We start from the raw sequence: 21457 nt of genomic DNA, 5'->3' as shown, positions 1-21457 counted from the left end.
AGCTGCTCTGGTGCAGGCATTGATGAACCTCTGTGGAAACCCTTCAGTGCTCTCTAAACTCATTCTTGACTAAAGGGTGCCTTTGGTGGTTCCAGAGATCTCTCTTCCCTTGGAAGGCCAGTTGCCTTTCTGGTGCACATCACAGTATTGGTTTTATAAAGGCACTCTGTTGTTTTATATGAACATTTGCCTTTGGGAAAGGCAGTTCACTTCCCGGGAGAGGCAGCATCCCACAGAACAGCACTGGGCTTGTGCAAGGGAACGGGAAAGGGGCGCTGTGAGCCCGGTCCCCGTGAGCTGCCCTGTGCCTGCCCAGCCTGCAGCTGCCCCACCAAGGCACAGGTGTTCTCAGCACTGCCCCCGTACCCACTGCAGGTGGCTCAGCTGCAGCTGGCCACAGCTAAGGCTGTCCCTTGGCTGTGGGGCAAGGAGGGGCCCAAAAGAGCAGGATCTGTTCTCCTGCTGTTGAGATTTCATACGGACACTGGATTTTGTATGCTGGCTTTCTCAGCCCTGGTGGCTCCTGGTGCAGCCAGGGTCCTGGAGCCAGCATCCCCACTCCTGCCCTCGGCAGGTGTCAGCAGAGCTAAAATCTTCACAACAGGCCCCCTTCACTCTGCTACAGTGATCAGGCATTGATGATCATTTTTCTCTTCCAATTGATCCAAATAGACTTTGAGTCTTGACTGAGTCATTAGTGCAGAAAAGTTCAAAATCTGTGAGATCACCTGGTGAATGCTAAGGCCATTCCCAGTTAAAATACAGCTTCAGCCTCTCCCCTGCTGTGGAGGATGTAGGGATTGGATGCACACAGGAGGACTCTCACCCAGTGAGCTGTTGCCTTAATTTCCGCCTGACAGCGCCTGATGTACAAGGGACTGCAGGGAGTTGGACCGAGTGTGGAAGGCCAGCTGTTCACGAGGTAAGACAGAAAGAAGCTGCAGCTCACTTACCCTGGGAAAGCAGAGCTGGAGCTTCTCTTTCAGGTGGTAAGTGACCAATCAACCTGATTATAATGTTATTTTTTATATTATGAAAACTCTATGCAGCAAGCCTCTACCATTAGAGACTGCTGTTACCATAAGTGCTGGCAGCAAAACCTGATGATGGGTATGAATGAACAGAGCTAAGGACTAAGCAAGAGGAGTTGAGTTTCTGGTATAAACACCTATAGGAGGTTTAAGTAAAAAAAAACATAATTCTGGCTCAGAGCTGGTATACTTTTCCAGAAACCCTTTGATAATCAGGGCAGGCTACTGCAAAGCAGCTGGCTTGAGAGGAGTGTGGTAGTGCACTTGTGCAAGCAAGGACAATATTTACATCCATCTATATTCATGGCACAGCGTGGACTCTTAATAGCCTTCCTGCCAAACCTTGCTTAATAGTCCATTTGGAGAACCTATGGATCAGCTTCATTTATAAAAGTTTGACGTTGCACTCTGCAGTGGGAAAGAGATTGAAAAAGGAAAGTGCTATTTCCCGAACTTTTTCTGTGTTTGTATGCCTTCTTCTCTGCTGTGTCATCAAGTTCAGCTATCAGCTCTGGGCTCACATTTTGTTCTACCTAATTGCCTGTGATAAAGATGACAGAATAGAACTATAAGAATTGCTATGGTACTTTGGCACCAAAGAACTTGTGTTGCCACAGTGGGAAATGCTGGGTAATAACCAAACTTTATTTGCCAAATAAATATATTTTCTTGAATCAGTGGCTTTTCTTGCAATCCTGCTTGGAAGAGAGTACTTCTTAGGGTGAATCTTCAAAGGTCAATACCTTCCTGTTCAAAGCAATTCCTGTGTGTGATAGCTATCATCTTGCTTGTCTGTTATCTCTGTCCCTGCTGTGCAGATGCTGGTTTTGGGGCTGGCCAGAGTACTTTACCCTGCACCCCAAAAATGTTAACATTTTGCCAATTTCCATTATGTCCCTTCTTAATTAATAAGGTAAAAATAGAAGATGCCTTCTCACGTTAATAGTTTCAGTAGCTTTACTGAATATTTCAGTATTTTTACTGAAATATTCAGTAAAGCTACTGAATATTTACTGACTTGTTCAGTAGCTTTACTAGATTTTTAATTTCTTTAATTTGAGGTTAGTTTCCTCCTCTACTCATAGAGACCTTGCAGAATTGGATGCCTTGGGGGTACTAAACCGGACTCTACACAAGATTTCCAGGATTTAACCAAGCCAGTGTTGCCTTAGAGGGGGGCCACAATGCACCAAAAGGACCCCACCCACCCTGTTCTAGATGTTGTACATTGCATGCTGGTACCCATTATTAATCCGGACTAGCCCTCCGCACAGCAAATCTCCGGGGTTAGATAATCCCGCTGCAATCTGTCCCTTTCCACCCCCGGAGGGCCCTGAATTAGGTCAGACGGGATTAAATTTGCATTTTATTTATTTATCTTTTTTTTTTCCGTGCTGGTTACACGCACAGTCAGCCTCGGAGGAGGCGGGGAGGGAGGCGGGGAGCGGCGGCGGCTTTAGCCGATGGCAGAGGCTGATGCCCGGCGGCGGATGCCAGCGGCGGCCGGGCGATGGCGAGGAGCCGGGCGGCTTACGAGTACACGGAGGCGGAGGACAAGAGCATGCGGCTGGGTTTCCTCCTCATCGCCGCCGGCTTGCTCTCCCTCCTGGGTCTGGGCTGCTGCTGGCTTCGCCCGGCGCTGCAGGAGCGGGGCGGCGGCGGCTCCGCCAACTGCACGGTGCTGGCGGTGCGGCAGCTGGGGGAGCGCTTCGCCTGCACCTTCTCCTGCGGGGCGGCCTGCCGCGGCACCGCCCGCTACCCCTGCCTGCAGGTGCTGGTCCGCACCTCCCGCTCCGCCGCGCCCGCCCTGCTCCACGAGGACGAGCGGCAGCTGCGCACCAACCCCAAGGTGAGACCCGCGGGCTCCCTCCGCTCCCTCAATGCGGGCGGTGGTCCCGCCGCGCTCGGGGCCCCTTCACCGCTCCTGCTCCCGCCCTCCGTTCCGTGCGCGGATTCCTCTTCTGGAAGTGAAGGATGGTAAGTGAAGTGGGGAGCATCCGTCCGAAATGCCGCTCTGCTTGTTGCTCAGCAAAAAGTAGTGTAGCTCTACAGTGTGTATCTATAAACATGCACTGTACATCTATATTTATATGTTGTGTTTATATCTGTATCATCTCAGGGAAGGTTTAGGCTCCATACTAGGAAAAGGTTCTTCACCCAGAGGGTGGATGGGCACTGGAACAGGCTCCCCGGGGAAGTGGTCACAGCACCAAAGCTGACAGAGTTCAAGAAGCATTTGCTGTCAAACACATGATGTGACTCTTGGGGCTGTCCGGTAAAGGGCCAGGAGATGGTCTTGATTATCCTGGTGGGTGCCTTTCAATTCGGGGTATTTGTGATTCTATATAGCATAGTATAACATGCTCTGTATAATGTATAAAATACTATATAGTGTATTGCACTGTACTATATACTATACTAAGTATGATACATGCACACACACAGACACACACACACAGACTCTCACACCTCGCTGCCATCCCCATCCCGTCCGTCCCGCCCGCGTCCGGAGCGCAGCCCCCGGGTGGCGGCGCAGGGAGAGCAGCGGAGGCTCCTGAGCCGCTCCCGGCCCGCCGGAGCCCGGGACGCCCCGGGGCGGAGGAGCAGAAACCCCTGCTGCCGGTGGGAAAGGAGAAGCCTCTGCTGCCGGCGGGAGAGGAGGAGAAGCTGCTGCTGCGCGGCGGGGCGGTCTGTCTGTCTGTCTGTCTGTCTGTGTGTCTGTTTTGGCAGCGCTCGGGGCCGCTGCGTGGGGATCTCGCAGCGCCGCTCCCCAAAGCGCACGGAGACTCGGTGATGGAACTGCTGCTGGCGGGGCGCTGGGGAAGGGGCTGCGCCAAAACAAAAGTTTCCCCCGGGCTGTTTTGGTTCCTAAACTCCTCCATCACCCACATGAAAAGGGACCAAACGAAGAATTCGTGAAAGTTGCATCTTCCAGCAAACTGGGGAAGGCAAATGTGTGACTTGGGCTTTCTCTTTCTTTAAAGGCAGTTACTCTGCCTTCTTCTTTTTCTTTTTATGCTGGGTAAAGATGGCTTTTGACAGCACACACTTGAGTGGAGGAGACCTTATTAAGGAGTTTGAAGAAGAAAAAAACCAAATATGTCAGAATGCTCCTACTCCTGAAAGAACTTGAGATTAGGAGTGTATTGGAGTAGGAAATTTCGGCTCTTTGACTGAGCTGTGGATGCCAGATAGTGCCAAGGGCCGTGTTCAGCATGATGCATGGGCTGTTTGCAGGGGCTGGGAAGCATGCTTGGGTGTCCAGCTGGGATGTGCAGCCTCACATCTCCTCAGTCATACTTGTGCTGGTGTGCTCCATCCCTTGGAAGGCAGGTTAAGTTTCACACTCAGGGTTTGAGGGTTGCTTTTTCCCCCTTGGCAGCTTGGAAGGGTGGCGGAGGTAAAAATCAGCAGAGTAAGTAGCAGGATGGTAAATCTGGCAGGATTTGGATTAAATTGTTGGCACCGCTCAGAAGTGATGAGTGATTGAAGCTGCAGTGCTGGATGGAGCCTGGTCACAAAGCAGAGGAGGTGCTGGCCTGTGAGGGAGCTTTGCAGGCCTTTTCCTGGGAGTGCTGCTGCCGGGCTCCCTGTGCAGGGGGCTGTGGTGGCACAGCTGTGCCAGGATTGCCCTGGCTGGCCGGGCTGCAGGACTCCTCTGAACACCTCTCCATTTGCAGGCGGGCAGGGGGGAGTTGGCAAAGTGCAGGAGGAAAGTTGCCCTTTGGGAGGGGGTAACGATGACGTGGCTCTGCAGAGGGGGCACCGTCTCCGAGCACGGCCCTGCGGCCCTGCTGGGGCCATGTCCAGCAGGGATGGAGCTGGGAGATGGGAAGTGGGAGATGGGAGGTGAGTGCTGATTGCCACCACGGTGCCTGGGCTCAGCAGCTCTGGCAGCCCTGCAGGCTCAGCAGCAGCTCTCAAACCGGACCATGACCACACTGCCTTTCTGACCCACCACCTTGTTCTGTTCTTACTTCTTGATCTTATTTTCTTCTGCCTTTCTGGAAGTGTGGTGGGAAGAGAAGGATTGCACCTGGCTGAATTGCAATTGCAGGCAGGCAATCTGAGCTTCAGAAGTAATGCCTGTAAATGTCACTCAGAAAACTATTTTTATTTAACAATTAATTTCATGTTAACTCTACATAAGAAAACAGAGCTGTTGGGAGTGTGTGGTACTTTACTGCTTTTACAAATATAATCTGTTTTCTTTACCTTCCACCTTGCATCTCTAGATGTGGGCTGTTTACCCTGGGATATTGATTGCTGAGGATTAAATCTGATTTACCAGATGTGACCAAGCAGAAAGGATGCATTTTTTTGATGTAACTGTATTCTTTGTTAGTAATTGAATTTATCTCAGTGGAAAACTGTGTAGAAAAAAAATGTACTCTAATTATTTTTCCTACTTTGAGAAGCTTATGTAAAACAAAAACAAAATAAGAAGAAAAGTTGGTTAGGTCTCTTCAGGAAAAAATACCTTTGTAAGGGATTGAAGTCTGCATCTGTTTCTTTGGTTTTCCCTTTTTTCCCTACTTCAATGCCTGTGGAACCAAACACTTACATCCTCCTTTAATTTTTGATTTCAAGTCTTGCTGTCTTTGAAAGCTTTCAGGATTTTATGCTGGAACACATTAGCTAGAGGCACAGAGTAGGAACCTACAGGATTTAATGCTCAAGATCCTGTACGTAGTGATGAACAAACACTTAGAGATCTGTTTAACCCTTCCTGTTCCCATCACATTTTGCACTATGCCTCCTTGTGTTCATGCATTTAGACACACGTACAACATGTTAATCAGTTCTCACTAGCTAGAAGGGAAGAAGAAGACCAATTTTGTTTTGAACATTTTTTACATTTAACTTTCTGCTTAGGTGCTTCTCTTTGTGGGGTAGCAATTTTTCCCTGTAAATCAATAGTGTTGAAAGGGCATAGTTCAGGCTCCTTACAACACACAACAAAAAAAAAATCAGTTGGTAGCCTCACTCCACCCAAAAATACCCAGTGTATTTGATTAAAAATCTTCTACTTTCTGTAGTAGAGCAGGCTGACATATAAACATATCACAGATATGAATGACTGTTCCAGTGAGGAAAAATATTTTTCTAGATGCAGGAAAAATAAATTTTTTTTTCTTCTCTTGCTTTCTAAGATAATCACATCATTGTACAGCCCAGGATTCATTTTAGCTCTTAAAAGATTATATAGCTGGGTCAGAGATAATCCAGGAATGTATATATAAAGCACCGAACATGATTACATTTGTGTTCAGTCTGAGTGATCCGTGGATTTCCTTTTTTTTTTTCTGATTGCTGTCTCAGAGGAAGAAATTCATTGGAGTGACTGTAGCCTTTCTTCAGCTGCCTTGATAGCAATAATAATCTCTGAGATAAGGCTTAAGCAGGATTAATTCCGAAGTCAATTTGTCGCTGTTCCTCTCTGGCCATGGGGTACGTTGGTGGTGCACGGGGACCAGGCCCAGGGGAGTATGGCAGCTGCTGAAAACGTCTGCTCTCTGGCTCTTTAGACATTTCCTTTCTACATCTGCAGTTAAGTGTGGGGTTGGAAGGAGTTATCCCTGTTTTGCCTAGGAAAGTTTAGGGGAGTGGCTGGTAGGGCAGATGTTGGCAGCTGTGCAGGGGACCCGGTTCTCGCCCTCCTTGTCCCCAGGCAAGGAGCAAACAGCAGCAGCCCCTGGTCTGCTCTCCACACCTGCCCGTGCCCCTGTCGTGCCTCTCTCTGTAATGGCTCCAGTGACAGGATGATGTGCAGCCATCTCTTCTGCACACCTGTAAACAGACTTGGGCTTAATTTTTGGACTCTCTTAAACATGACCCGTGGCAGAGGAGGTTTCATAACAGAGTACAACTTGACAATAATTTTGTGAGAGTCTGGAGCCTCTGTCTGGTGAAGCATTCGGGTCTGTGTTTGGGCTGGTACCTGGGACAGGCAAACTCTGCAGAGGCTGCCAAGCAATTCCTCTGCAAGTGGGCCCAGGGCCATGGATAAACCCCACAACCCACTTGTCTGACCTGGGCACCACTGCCTGCCTCCAGCCCCTGAGAGGGGTCATGGCTTTGATCAGTCCTGGTGGGCTGTGCAGCTGATGATGATGATGATGATTTGCACTGACAGATGCAGGTGGAAGCCAGGCAGCTCCAGCTCCCTCAGGACCCTCAGCTGGGAGGGGCCATTTCTGTGCTGATGGAGCGAGCCCACCTGCTCTGCCCTGCCCCGTGGGGTGGCTGTGGCAGCCCTTCCTCCCCTCCACGCCATGTGGGTAACCCAGGAGTGCATGGAGACACACACAGAGCTAGGAGAAGCTCATCTACTGCTTGCTGTGCTGGGTTGACCCTGGCTGGACTTCAGGTCCCCCCCAAGCTGCTGTATCACCCCTCAGGTGAACAAGGGAGAGAAAATATAATGAAAGGCTTGTGGGTTGAGATAAGGACAGGGAGAGATCATCCATCCTTTATCATCATGGGAAAAATGTACTTGACTCAGGGAAATTAATCAGGTTTATTGCCAATTAAATCAGAGAAGGGCACTGCATAAATAAAATCAAATATAAAAATGCCTTTCCCCTGCCCATCTTTTCCTCCAGAGCTTAACTTCACTCCTGATTTTCTTTACCTCCTCCTTCCCACCAGCACAGAGGGACAGGGAATGAGAGCTGTGGTCAGTTCATCACACATTTGCACTCCTCCCTGTTCACACTCTTTCCCTGCTCCAGGGTGGGGTCTCTCCCACAGGAGACAGTCCTGCATCACCTGCCAGCGTGGGTCCTTCCCACAGGCTGTAGTTCTGTATGGAGTGCTCCAGCATGGGCTCCTCTCTCCCCAGGAGCACAGGTCCTGCCAGGACCCTGCTCCCATGTGGCTTTCCTCAAAGCCACCACCTCCTTTGGGATCCCTTTGCTGTGGTGGGGGTTCACCATGGGCTGCAGGTGATCTCCGCTCCAGCAGGTGTGGCAGGGCTGTGCCCCACCAAACCAATGGCACAGGCTCTGCCCCACAGCTCAGCAGCAGCCAGCAGGATGCTCCTCCACAGGTCATTAGGAAACTGACTTTGAAATCTTGCTCCTGAATTACTTTGTCTTCTGTTGGGCTGAACTGCTTCTACTTTGGGCTGGAATGCCTCTTCCCATTTGAAACTTTCTTTGACTTGTAGTCTGTCAAGTCTGGTTTTTTTAATTAAAAACGTTACTGAATTAGGCAAGAATTGATCTTTGAAAAGCAAGAAATTCAACCTGGAACCTAAACCATAGTCAAGAGTTCATGCATCTGTTCTTTCTCTGTGATATGGAAGAATATCTGCCCTCATTAAGTGCTCAGAAGTATCAGGAATCTTTCCAGACACCTGCAGGGACACTGAAGTGGGAGAATCCAGCAGCAAACACAGATACAAATCCTACAAAACCTTGGTGTAAAGATGTATTGGCTATTAACTGACCTTTTTACTGGTGTCCTGGCTTGCTTTCAGTTGGCATTTGTTTATGTTTTGATGTCAGTATTTCATGTCGTGTCTTGCATGGGAGGACTACAGATTTAATGTTTCAGAAACTGCCTGTTGCCAAAGTGGAAATTATTTCACATCCATCCATCAAGTCACAGCAGCAAAATTTGTGAGGACACAATTCCCTTTCATCTGCCTGCTGGATCTGCTTTGGAGGGTGATAGATCTGGCTGAGCAAAGTGCCCTAGAAGTATGAAGAGAGATCCAGCCCCTGTGTGGGTCAGAAAGGGACAAAAATCACCTTGGATTGTGGGGACAGTGCTGGCATCCTGGGGAGGCAAACAAGTTCCAGTGTTTGTGCTGCAGCTGACAAGGCTCACTCTGGGATTGCATCTTGGGTGTTTTCTGTTGCTCAAGGCCTTTGTCACATGGAGTTGATGTTTAGGGTGGCCCCTGGGATTCACATTTGGGCAGGGACCATTCCTCTCCTGAGGACTGTTAATCCTCAACAGGCAGAAGCAGAGAGGCCACGTCAATTTATGGCAAGACCCCAGGTGTCTCCTTTGTGTTTTCCACATGGAAATAAAGAGGAAAAGGTAGAAATGTATCCAGATGCTTTCTGTCAGCTGGGATTATGTGTGCAAAAAATGATGTGAAGTTTGAGTTATGGAAAACATTCACTGTTGTGCCCACCTTCCAGGGGTCCCTCCTGTAGGCACTGGCAACACTCCTACACACTGCTTTGCTTTGGCACAGGAAAACACAGAAGTGCTGCCCAGAGAAACTCTGTGGGCCCCTTTACATCTTCCAAACCAAGAAAAATCCCTGCCCTGAAAAACTCAATTTTTAATATCTATGTATTGAGCTAACAGCATGGGGACTGATGGGAAAAAACGTGAAGCTCTCTGATGAAATGTCCTGGGAGACTGCTAAAGTTTGATACTTGTCTGTTCAGAGGGACATCTCCTGGGAAAAGAGACCTCTCTGTTGTTTCTAAGCCTGAAACTCAGCATGGGGCTAACCAACAGCTCACCAGGTTATGAACTTTGTGAAGGATTAAAGTGATATATTGTGGAGTGGAAGGTCTCTGAAGGATCCAGAGAAAGTTTAATCAGGACTGGTGGGGCACTGGCTGCATTTTCATAGCAGAGGACAGCAGCAGGCTCAGCCAGGAAGAGGAAACATTTCAGAGGAGAGAGGAAATAGGTGTACTGGAGCCAGGAACACAGGAATAGGAGCTTTGAGATAGCTGGGTGTGTTTAGGCAAAATAATCTCTATTGGTACTTAGCTGGTTTGTCTAGTTATGCATTTTGTGTGCTGGCTAAATAGTGTCTGGTTTGGGAGCTCTTTCTGGAGCCCCTAAAATCTGGGGGCTGCCCACAAGCAGGGGCTGGGAAGAGCAGAGTGGTGGTTGCTGTCAGATGGAGGCAGTGAGTGCACAGCCCGTGGGGTTTGGTGCCATTCCCAGGGCAGGGAAAGTTCCCTACAGGAAAACCTCGGAGTGGAGGATGTTGGAAGGGCTGGGGCCAAGCAGGGAGCAGGGGAGCAGCTGGGAAGGTGCAGCACATGGGCGCTGGCAGGGGTCAGAGCAGAGCCAGCAGAGCTCTCGGGTGTCTTTGTGCCAAATTTGCTGACTCTGCCCAGCTGCTGCACAAATTATTTGTGCTCTGGGAGTGCGGAGGAAAAAGGAGAGTGTTTGATGCTTCCAAAGTGGGCAACCAAACCAAAAATTCTGCTGACCAAGGAATATTATCTGAGATGGCAATAACAGTGATAAGCCCTGCATTCTGGTTCCTGAAGTAGAGTGGGGTTGCCCTCATTTCTGTCCTCCATCATCAGCGGTGGGACACCCCTTGTGTAGGGTCCTGTGAACAGGGAGCTAAAGGGAGCTCAGTGCCATGGCAACACCAGCCAGGAGTCCATGTGGAAATGAAGATCCTTGCATGTGCAAAGGTAGGTTTCAGTCTGGAAGCAGCAAGGAGGACCTTGCAGATTCTTTCATTCTGAAGCACACAAAACACTGGCAGCAATTGCAGGAGCTGACAGAAGTGGTCAGATTTTACATGATCAGGAGAATAAAATCCTGAGATTTCTCCCTTGCCCTTGGAATGGCAAATCTTCAAGCTGTTGTATGGTGAACATGGTCTTGCAGGTCTGTAAATCTTAGATATAGTGTGCAGCTGGGGGCAAGGTAAGCCCCTGTGAAACCTCAGCAGAAGGAGAGGAAGCAGTGCCAGGCACAGTGAGCCATGGTGAACTTCATGCTCACATCAGAGAGGGCTCTCCTTGCTATTCCTGCCTTCAGGACACAAGAGAAATTAATGCTGTGATCAGTTGTGGGCCCCCCTTTAGGGGCTTCCCACACCCTTCACCTTCTGTGTGGGGGGATAGAATTAAGAAAATAAAGATCGTGCAGAAGGCAATCTCACCCCTGAGGAGCTGCAGCTGTACTAATTACCAGAGATTAGGAACAGATCTGCCCTTTACAGGCCACAGCTGTGTCCAGCAATGATGAGTGCTATAGAAGAGTGGGTTACTTGGGTGAGGAGAGAGTTGGAGTTTGTTGGCTGAGCTGTGAAGAAGGAGTCAGTGCTGTGAGGAGGTGCCCATGAGAAATCACCGAGAAGGTATGGGAGCTTTGCAATAAGATGACAACAATTCTGTTTCCTTATCCTTCCTAAGCAGGAGGCCTTTTAGCTGCCTTCCCAATCACACTTTTTTTCTGTTTGCAGCTCCCAGTTTTAAAGGAATTAAAATTCAGTGTGTTCAGTTTGCTTGGTGTCCGTACGTCCTGCAGGGGGAAAAGCCTCTGTGTTATGGGAGGGTCAGCCAAGCTCTGTCACTCAGTGTGGTTCAACAGCTCCCAAGGAGCTCTCACAATGATCTCCTGTGTGGATGCCTGGTAAAAATGAGAGGGATTGTGCTTGGACACTGAACTCTGATAGGCTGACACTTGATTCAGGGCACTGTTTGCTTTCTGTTGGTTAACTGCCTGTGGGTAGGACTTGAGGGTGGTGTGGCAGAGACTTGGAAACAAGGAGTGTGTGTCTGTGTGTCTGTGTCTGTGTCTGACCCATAGGGGAGCCTCTGAAAGCCCAGTCCCAAGGGCACCACGCCAGGGGAGGAATCTCCCTTGCTCTCTGGGCTCTGAAGCAGATGTCTGAGGGTGAGATCTGCAGGTAGCTCAGCTGCATGCTCAACTCTCCTTGACTTCTGTACAGCAGAAGCAGATGCTGAACCTTTCTGCTGAAGCAGGGCTGTGAGCCTTTTTTCTTCTTTCCGTGTGTTGTACACCGTAGATAAATACCTTCTTTTATCAGTGGACATCAGCCAGATATCCCATCCTCTGGGAAAGCTTGCTGGACTCTTTGGGATATTTATTAGCATGATACTTAACTAAACTTCTGATTATGTGCCTCACTGAAAATAGGAAGTTATTCAAATCCAATCCATGCAGCTGGCTAGGAATACATCAAAATGAAGCTATCATTTTCCCATTCATCATGCCAAACCCCAAGATATTATGAGGTGGTTTGGTTTAAGAGTGGAACAAACATGGCAAAGCCTTTCTTTTCTTTCTGAATGCTACTATATTCTTTTCCAGTACCCGCACAGAATAATTAGCAATTGAAGTGAAGTTCAGCAGATATTTCTTTTCTGTTTCTTTGGTGCTTTTGTTTGTCATTCTCAGTCCATTTCAGTCATGTTGGTATCATGAGGAAAAGGCAGAGAAGTGATGCCCTGAGTTCCTGAGCACAGCAGTAACCCTGTTTTGCAATGTGTCTTGGCAGTGCTCATACATCCCTCCCTGTGCAAGAGATGATCAAGAGAACTCTGAGAACGTCACGTACAAGCAGAAATACTGGAAGGAGAAAGTGGGATCTCAACCATTCACATGCTACTTTAACCAGCACTTGAGGTGAGTAATCTCCTTTTGGCTGGGCAGGAGTGCTTATGCATCTGCTTCACAGCTGTCCACTGGTTCTGTTTGAACACGCTATAAATGCGTGCATATGTGCACACACAGAGAGGCCCCCTCCAGGGCAGTCTGCTTTATCACACAGAGCTCAGTGCAGAACTTTGCAGGACAGCTCTACTGATGAAAAGCTATACAGAAAAAAAAGGAGTATTTTTACCACTTGAAGTAAAAATATAAAACACTGAGAAAAGTTTTCCTTAAAATATAAGTTTTTATAGCAAAAAGCATCTTGGCTTTTAACACTCAGATGACAGATTTCTGGTGTGGATATTAAACATTCCTTTTCTCCACAGGAAAGAAACCCTGGTGTGTTCATGGAAGAAAGGGGGAGATCAGTAAATATGACAAACTAACTCAGCAATTGTGTTCATAGAGGGTTAAGGGATCAGATATAAATAAACAGCAACAGAACTGCCAGGTTTCATACATACTTGTAGAGTAGAAAGTTGTAACCTAAAGCATCTCCCCTTCTGTTTCAGTTCTTACTTTTGCTGCCAGTGTTGATGTGACTTGATGTGTATGACGTGTGGTTTCCTTCCTCCAGTAAACAGAAAGGGGAGGGAATGCTTTTTCCTGTCTCTTTCTGATGTGATCTGCCAGGAAATAAAAGGTCCTGTGGCTGCAGGAGGAGGTTAGTCCTGTCCCACCCACACTGGAAAGGTAAATAGATGAGGGACTAGCTCATGGCTTGCAGGTGCAGTTCAGGGCTCCGTCTGGGAGTGTTGGCACCAGATATTCCAGTTCAGAAAGATGATCAGGAGGAAAATGGATGGCAGGTGGAGAAATGCCTGACTCACTGTGAGTGTCCTGCTCAGAGCCTTGGGGGCTTCAGCTTTGTCCTAGGCTGGCTATAACAATTGTCTCCTTGAAGAGACTAGACACAGCCAGCATGCCCAGGATGAGTTTGTTGTCCCTGGTTAACTCTTTGCAGAGGGACACCACAAAAACTTTATAGCAAAACTTTTTCCTTTAGAGGGGAAAGAAACATTGCTTACAGCATGCAGAGGTTAAAACTCAGGGCACTCTGAGTCATGGCATCAGACCTTTCAGGGACCTTCTTGGGGGTCCTCTGGTCCTCAAGGAGCCAAAGCTTGGGTCTGGTGAACCAGGAGCCAAGTTATGGTTCTGGTTTGTCTGGGCAGGCAGGTGTTGCCTGTTCCTTGTACTCCTGAGAACTGGGACTTGCAGCAGCCACTGCCCAAGTGAGCAGGAGAGTCAGAAACATGGGATTGTCTGCAGGAGAAGGCTAGGATACATCTAAACTGGTGTGGGAAGGATGGTGTAAAAGGTAACTGTGTGACTTTTTTAGTCAGTGGAGGGAAACAGGAGCCTTTTATCTTACCCCAAAGTAAATGCCTGATACAGGTCAGATGCCCAGAGATGTTTATTTCTCTCCTCTAGAGGAGTGGAGGGTGGTAGTTGTCCAGAGCTATGGGAGCTGATTCTCACATTACACTTTGGTGTAGCAAAGACAAAGCTTTTCTTCCTGCCTAGCATCTGACATTTATGTAAGCTGGCACTGAGAAGCTGTGCAGCACTCAGGAAGGGTTTTTTTCCCTAAAGATGCTGAATCCTATACAGCTAAAAGTTCTTGCCAGCACAATGGCTGCCTTGAAACACTGCCCTTTGCTGATCATGCAACAATTCATACACCAGATGAGAGAGGCTTGCTGCCAGAGATACTAGAAGATAGTCTAAGCTGAAATGTGTACACCATCTATTTTCTTCTGGAGATAGCAATGAGCTTTGGGACATAAGTTCTGCTGACTGGGAATGTGCTTGCTTGGGTATACTTTTAGAGCAATGATGACTAAGCAGCCTGAAAAGCAGTGAAAAGAAACCACAACAAAGAGGGAGAAATCTGTTCCCCTCAAAATAGAAGTGTGCATGTTTTCTGACAGTATTTTTTCACTGTGTGGATAAGCTAACTGTTCTGTCAGTCTGTATAAAATGTACAGTAAATAGTTCCTTAGAGAATGTACTGTTTGTAATGTTAATACTCCCTCTTTTGAAACAGCAGAATAAAATTCTACTTAAATATGCAGGCAATGAAAGAACGTCTTCATCGAGTTTACTCAGTTTTCATTGTCAGAACTGTTGCTGCATGCAGAGTGCACTGTTGGGTAACTTCTCCCTTTCAGTTTGGTGGGTTCAACAGGTTACTTTGGAAAGACGAAAAAAAGGGGTGCCGTTTTCACAGTTCAAACTTCTGCAAAAGGGATGAGAAGCAGACTTGGCAATTTCAACCTTTCTTAGTTACTGCAAATCAAACTGCCCAGTAAAGTTAGCTGCCTGACATTTGTCATAGGGAACCAAAGTACAGCTTATCTTGGAGCTCAGTGCTCTACTGAAGAGTGAGGTTTTGCTTTGCACTGTAGGCACTTAACTTCAGTGTTGCACTCTTCTCTGACAAGCTTTGAGACAAGGGGCTCAAGCTGCATGTTCAAGTTGCTTTTCTGGATCTCTGAAGGTGCCTCTCTGTTGGCATGATGATACCCCAGGCTGAAGGAAGCCCAGCACAGCAGAAACCAGCCTTCCGTTGGTTTCAGACTCTAAAATAAAGGACAAATCCAGATGAAGTTCTCAGGCTGTTGCCAAAGGTTTGAGAGGGCCCTGAGCTCTGGGGCTTTGGTGTTCTGGGTCTCACACCCAGTCCCAGCAGTCTGCAGTCACGACTTCATGCAAACAGGGGCCACAGCTGCGTGCCCTAAAGTGGGAGGGCTGTGGGAACAGGCAGGATGGGGAAGATCCTGTCACTTTATTCCTTCGTGCTCCAGGTGCCATTGACATCCATGACGAGAACAACAAAGAGAGAAGCTAAGATTGCCATGAGCTGAGACCTCACTGTCTCGTGCCATGCAGAGACAGGCAGAGCCACCTGTGTCAAGTCATTTCTTATTAGTGGCTGATTTCTATGGCATTACTGCTTGTTAGCTCTGGGTTTGTCCCATACACAAGAACACTCTCTTTCCTTTGCTGTGGCACAGCAGACGAGCCAGCCATGCTTTAACCTCCTCTGTGTTTGCTGCAGGATGCTGTACACAATTCCTCAGAGATTTGAAGAGCAAACCCTGTCAAGTGATTAGTGGCAACCTGTGTGTTGTTGGGGTGCCCTGCAGGCTTCCCACTTATCTCAGAATAATTATGTGTGCAAACCAAGGGTGCTCAGGTAGCAAGGCTGCTCATCCATAAAATGTTGGAACATAAATCTTGGTTTGCTGTCTGTTACTTCACAGTTTTCTAAATTAATTCCCTCCACCTGTGGAGCAGCGCTTGGGCCTGAGGGGGAAAGGGCTTGACTGTCAGTAAAACACTGTGCTGCCTCTGCATGCAGCCATCCAGCTGAGGATCTCTGCATCTTGCAAAAACAAGGGAAAAAATGACTGCTTGTCAGAGCAAAGGGATGTGAATATCTGTGGGGGAAAAAGTCAGTGTATTGCAAACATCTTTAAATCCAGATTGTTTGAATACAAAGATGCTTGTAATGTTTCCCTATCCAGCATCTCCACCTCTGTCAGCTATTGTTCTGTGACATTAAGTTCACAGTTTGGTTCATAAGTGATGACTGAAATGTTTATGTGCCTGTAATCTTTTGGTCCTGCATGACATTTTGGTAATCTGTGCCCTGCAATTCTCCCCATGATGTTCAGTAATTGCTCTGCAGGCACCTGTTTTATTTGGTGTCTGAGCTACCTGGCAGAACCTAACAGGGATGTGTTGCATAATGCAAGTAATCCAGTTAGCCCTGCTCAAAGCTCCACAAGGGTCTAGCCCTGAGCTCAAAGTCCTGCTAAAAATAAGTCCTGGTCTCACCTCTTAGCAATGAAAACAAAATTCCTTCCTCCTTGCCTGTTCAGTGAAAGGGAAAGCTGTGTTTTCAGGGGTAAGGCAAAGGCTTCTTCAGGGATGTTTTTTCAGTTTGTGTGTTGTTTCACCCTGGGACTGCAGCTGGGCAGAGGTGGTGCTGCACGGTGGCCATCACTGCTGGCAGCAAGAGCCAGCTCTGGATGCCTGAGCATGGCTTGCAATCACTGCAGGGTTTCCCCCTTCTGTCCCACCAGGTCTCTGTCTTGCCTCTGCTGTTGTTTTATGCATGGATAACTGGTGTTAGGATTTTGGGTGCATCTCCTCAAGAGGCTTTACATTTACTGGAAACCTGAATGGCAGCATTGCCAGAAGGAAGAGACTGCCAATAATCATGCTTAGGGTGAATATGCACAACCCCTCTGCCAACATCTTTGAACTGAAGTGCTGTAGAAAGTCACAGAGCAAAGATGGGTTTATTGAAGACACTGTACTTACAGGAGCAAGGCAACAAATTTAATTGTATCAGCTGATTTTTATAGGGAAAAGAAACCTGTTTCTGGCATGGTGTACCTTCTTTGGGTTCAACATCACTGCCTCAGCACCAGGGGAGTGATACTCTTAGGCTCTCCAGCAAGGACAGGTCTTTACCATGAGAAGTCCTCCTCTGGGGAAAGAGCCTTTCCTTTTCTGTTTCCAAGTAAAACAACAAGCCTTCAGACTGTGGGAGCAGGCAGATCACCTTTTAAAAGGTAGCATGAAAAGTCAAAACTGCTAGCTTTGCCAAGCAAACCCAAAGCAGTTACATTACTGTGCTTCAAGCGCTGCAGAATCACAGAATACTCTGAATTGGAAGGCACTCACAAAGATCATCCAATCCAGCCAATGGCCCTGCACAGCACCATTCCCAGAGTCACTCCATGTGCCCAAGAGCATTGTCCAAATGCTTCTTGAACTCAGACAGTCTTGGTGCTGTGACCACTGCCCTGCAGAGCCTGTTCCAGTGCCCAGCCACCCTGTGGATGAAGAACATTTTTCTAATACCCAACCTGAACCCTCCTGACAAAGCTTCAGGCCATTCCCCTGGGTTCTGTCACTGGCACCACAGAGGAGGGATCAGTGTCTGCCCCTGCTCTTCCCCTTGTGAGGCAGTAACTGCAATGAGGTCTCCCCTCAATCTCCTCTTCTCCACACTGAACAGTGACCCCAGCCACTACTCATACAGCTTCCCCTCAAGGCCCTTCACCGTCCTCATGTCCCTCCTTTGGATGCTTTCCAACATCTTAACATCTTTCTTATATTGTGGCACCCAAAACTGCACACAGGAATCAAGGTGAGGCCACTCCAGTGTGCAGGGACTCTTGCTGTACTTAAAAATAGCAGTAATACCCATCTAAACCCAAACCTCAGCTCAAAACTTACTTAAAGGCCTTGTCTTTGACTCTTTTCTAAAAGGGAAACTCTTTTAAATTACTAAGTCATTGTCATATCTATAATGAGTGTTTGACATCCATCACTGGTACCTTTGGTATCTATGTTTTTCAAAACATTTAAGATTCAATCTAAAAGATATCTTACTTTCCCCAATCACACTTTCCTTCCTTTAATTGAATCCAGTTTTCTAGGTTTTTGCTTGTCCCTTATTTTTGAACTAACATCTGCTTAAAAAAAATACTTGAAATAATAAGTTCAGAGCTGTGAAGAATGAGTGTTGCCAACTTATGGCCTCCTTACCAATTAGCACTCTGTTGTTACAGGTGATGATTCAGTAACTGTGGGGGAGCAGGCTTATTCCTCTTGTGAGAGGATTTCTCTGTTCAGGTGCACAGTTTGGTGAGTTTGCACCCATGAAGTTAATACTGCTTTATTCAATGTATAGTCTCTACCTGTGCCTGCTTATATATCTGGAGGATTTTGGTTGTGCAGAATTCATACATTTCACTACTGAATACACCTGGGATTCTTTTGCTATCTTTTTATGCTGCTGAATTTCCAATTTTATATAGCTGAGCTGCTCACAATCAGAGTTTTATTCTGCTCCTTACTACAGAAACAAAGAGAGATGAATGGTGCTGGCCTTGGGGACTTTTAGGCTGGCACAGTGCAGAGGATTCTCCGCACACAATTTTGAGGGAGAGACCCCCAAATGCAAATACAGGAGTAATTAAATCTGGCATCAAGGGTAGCTTGGCAGTCTGGCTCCAGTAGCTCCTTAAGGATGGATAAAACTCTGTAGACTTGCAAGCTTCAATTTCTCAGTGAAGGAAGAAGAGTTCCTTCTTTTTCCTCGACAGAGAATTCTTCCTTAGGGCTCCTTTCTGATCAGGACAGAGGTATCATGGGAGAGACAGCACAGTCATTGAGCAGGGATCTGCTCCTGTGTGCCACCATGTTAGGAGACCTTGATTCCCAGGACATTGCTGGATGGGCCTGGTTTGCCAGGACTTTAGGCTGTGAGGTTTGTTGCTCCAAGAAATGTCAGGTGGCATTGGTGAAGCAACAAGTGATGGATGGGAGTGCTCAATGTGAGTGAGGACCAACATGAGTCAAGACTATTGATATTTTTCTAGTTGGAGTTTTCTTTCTCTCCTTTGCAGATAGTTTTCCAGCAGACTGTGTGTCTCTGGCTGTAGATGGGAAAGCAAGAGCAAAGTGCAAATGCCATGAGATCGATTTAATAACTATTAAACTGCAAGGGAGAGCAGAAAGAGCCAGAACTGAGAAAAATCTGCCATCACATTTTGCCAACAACCTCCCAGACTTGGAAGAGGCAGATAGACAGCAAGTCTTTCAGACATGTGGCACAGCTAAATTTCCAAATGTCTCAAGATACTTCCACCTCAATTCTCCTCCTTCCTTCGTGTCCCTTTGGAAGTGCATAAACCTGTCACAGGCCCCACCATGAGTGTGTGTTAGATGCTGCTGATGGAGGCAAGGAGGTTCAGACCTTGGTGGGAGTCTTGCCAAATTGTCCCTGTAGGAGCCAGCTCCAGTCTACTGAGGCCCTGCTGTGTGCAGCCCCAAATCCCAGCCTGTTGCTGAGACAGCCACTGCTGGGAAGGAGCTGACCTGGGCGCCCAGGCAGGCTGTGGTCCTGGTGGGGATGGATTTCCTGCAGCCTGCCAGTGCAGCTGGGCCAGCCTGGGCCACCAGCAGGCCAGTGCTGAGCACAGGGACCAGCCCACAGCCAGGGCTTGCTTCATCAGGAGCCTCCATGGAGCCCCATGGACGCATCAGTGCTCAAAGCTAAAAGTGAAGCTTTAATTACTGTTTAAATCCTTTCACGGGGCCTGATAACATTTGAGGTAGATATGTATAAATGCTGCCTGGTATTATGTTTTTGCCAGAGTGGTTTTGCAATCCACAGTCAGTATGATACTGTATCTCTCATGGCTGTTTGTGATGACCACTTTTGCTGGAAGATCTAGAGCACAAACAAGTGAACTTGTTAGCCTGTAAACACTGCAAGTGGAAAGCTCTCCCAGTCTGCCATGAGTGCTGGTGATAAAAAGGCAAATGCGAGCAGTGAACAAAATAATCCACTTAATCATTTTCTAACACTTTGGCAAATAAATCACCTTTACTCTCACCATGTTAGATGGCTCTCACTGATGAATTGATGATATTATGTTGATTTATCTTTTCTCCATCTTCTGTTCCCGTTTCCCAGGCCGGATGACGTGATGCTGAAGCGCACCCACGATGAGACTGTTCTCTTGCACTGCTTCCTCTGGCCCGTGGTGACTTTGCTGGTCGGAGTCCTCATCGTGGTCCTGACCATCTGTGCCAAGAGCTTGGCTATCAGGGCAGAGGCAATCAAAAAGAAGAAGCATTTGTGAGTGGCAAGGCTGCTTGTGGAACAGAGAAACCTGCATGAAGGTCTGAGGTGGGGCAGCCTGACACACCTGCAGGTCTGTGGGGCACCCAGCTGCATCTCCTGCCAGGGTCTGATCTGTGCTGGAGTAGCTCTTGTCTCAGGACTGCTCTTGGGAGATTGCCCCGTGAAATGCCTGCTAATTGCTTCTTCTGCTATGGCACTAAATAAGTATATCCTACCAAAAAAGAGAGAAATCTACACTGCACCAAATATGCTGTGTGCTGTTAGTGCTGAAGAGCAGCTGCCCAGAAACTGAGACAGTTTATGAAACTCCCTGATGATGTTGCTTTCATCTCCACAAAGCAATCTTTGCTAATGTTTAATATTAAATATTTAAAATATTTACTTTAGATAGAACATATTTCTAAAATAATAAAATTTTATTGTTTTGGGGGTTTTAACTTTTGGGGGTTTTCTTTTTTTTTCTTTTTTTTTTTTTTTTTTTTTTTTAATGCTTTAAGGCAAATGTAGCATTGTGCTGGTTAGGTTTTTTTCCCACTGTGTAGAACTTAATTTTGAGGTTCAAACTTTACCTTCTGTCTAGACAAAATCTTTCATCATCACCCATTCACTGTGATGAAATGTAGAAATCTCTCAGAAATACTTCTTAAAAAAATGAAGCAGTTATTGGAAAAGATGATTAAATACTGGATCTACCTTTATTGGCTCAGTGGTATTCAGTCCTAGAGTTTTTCTTGTCCCCTCTCAGACACCCTCTTCACGAGTGCTCCATGCTGTAAGGAGCAGGGATTTTACAGCAGTGGTTTTACAGGAGTGTGTTTTGCCAGCACCCTGCCCAACCAGTGGGTGCCTGAGTGCTTGCTGAGGGGAGCCTGCGTGTCACTCACAGCACCAGAGAGGGACAGCAGCTCCTGTAGGGCTGTGGGTGTTTGCTGCTGAGCTGCCCATCCCAGTCTGCCTCCGAGGGGATGCTCCAGAGGACACAGGGCACTGTGGGCATGGACTCTTGCTGGGTCTGCTTGCCCTGCTTGCCCCACCCCTGGCTGTGTGTGATGGAGCACCAGCTCCAGCCCACTGGCTCAGCACAGAGAGCTCCCTGTTCCTGGCAGTCTCCCAGAGCACATTTACCCTGCTGCAGCCAGGGGCTGGGGCCAGAGCAGTCCCATGGCACTTGTCACAGCCCCACAGGGCCCCCCGGGACCAGCTGTGCAGCTTGGCAGTGCTGGAGGGCAGCAAATGGAAATGCCATGTGGCTGGGTCGGGAAAGTGAGTGATTACTGGTAAAGCACTTTAATCTACATTAACAATTCTGCAATTCTAAACATACTGTGCATTATACTAATCTCTG

The 21457-nt window shown here is 47.6% G+C and overlaps 1 protein-coding gene across 1 annotated transcript; it reads left to right on the top strand.

Annotated features, from left to right (window-relative positions):
- The first annotated feature begins 2517 nt into the window (after positions 1 to 2517).
- On the top strand, positions 2518 to 20592 carry KCNMB4 (potassium calcium-activated channel subfamily M regulatory beta subunit 4). Its single transcript, XM_058023128.1, has 3 exons — positions 2518 to 2880; positions 12280 to 12407; positions 19942 to 20592. Exons 1-3 carry the CDS (start codon positions 2542 to 2544, stop codon positions 20108 to 20110), a joined length of 636 nt encoding a protein of 211 aa, XP_057879111.1. The 5' UTR covers positions 2518 to 2541; the 3' UTR covers positions 20111 to 20592.
- The last annotated feature ends 865 nt before the right edge of the window (positions 20593 to 21457 follow it).

This window comes from Melospiza georgiana, chromosome 4 (genome assembly GCF_028018845.1).
Source record: "Melospiza georgiana isolate bMelGeo1 chromosome 4, bMelGeo1.pri, whole genome shotgun sequence".
Lineage (NCBI taxonomy): Eukaryota > Metazoa > Chordata > Aves > Passeriformes > Passerellidae > Melospiza > Melospiza georgiana.
The sequence above is the reverse complement of the archived record's forward strand: the minus strand, read 5'-3'. Positions and strand labels throughout refer to the sequence as shown.

What these genes read in the sequence shown, in the direction of transcription:
- KCNMB4 (XM_058023128.1), top strand. Translation starts at nt 2,542, where the DNA reads ATGGCGAGGAGCCGGGCGGCTTACGAGTACACGGAGGCGGAGGACAAG. An exon ending in AGCTGCGCACCAACCCCAAG is followed by an intron (nt 2,881 to 12,279) that starts GTGAGACCCGCG and finishes GTGTCTTGGCAG; the next exon opens with TGCTCATACATCCCTCCCTG. An exon ending in TACTTTAACCAGCACTTGAG is followed by an intron (nt 12,408 to 19,941) that starts GTGAGTAATCTC and finishes CCCGTTTCCCAG; the next exon opens with GCCGGATGACGTGATGCTGA.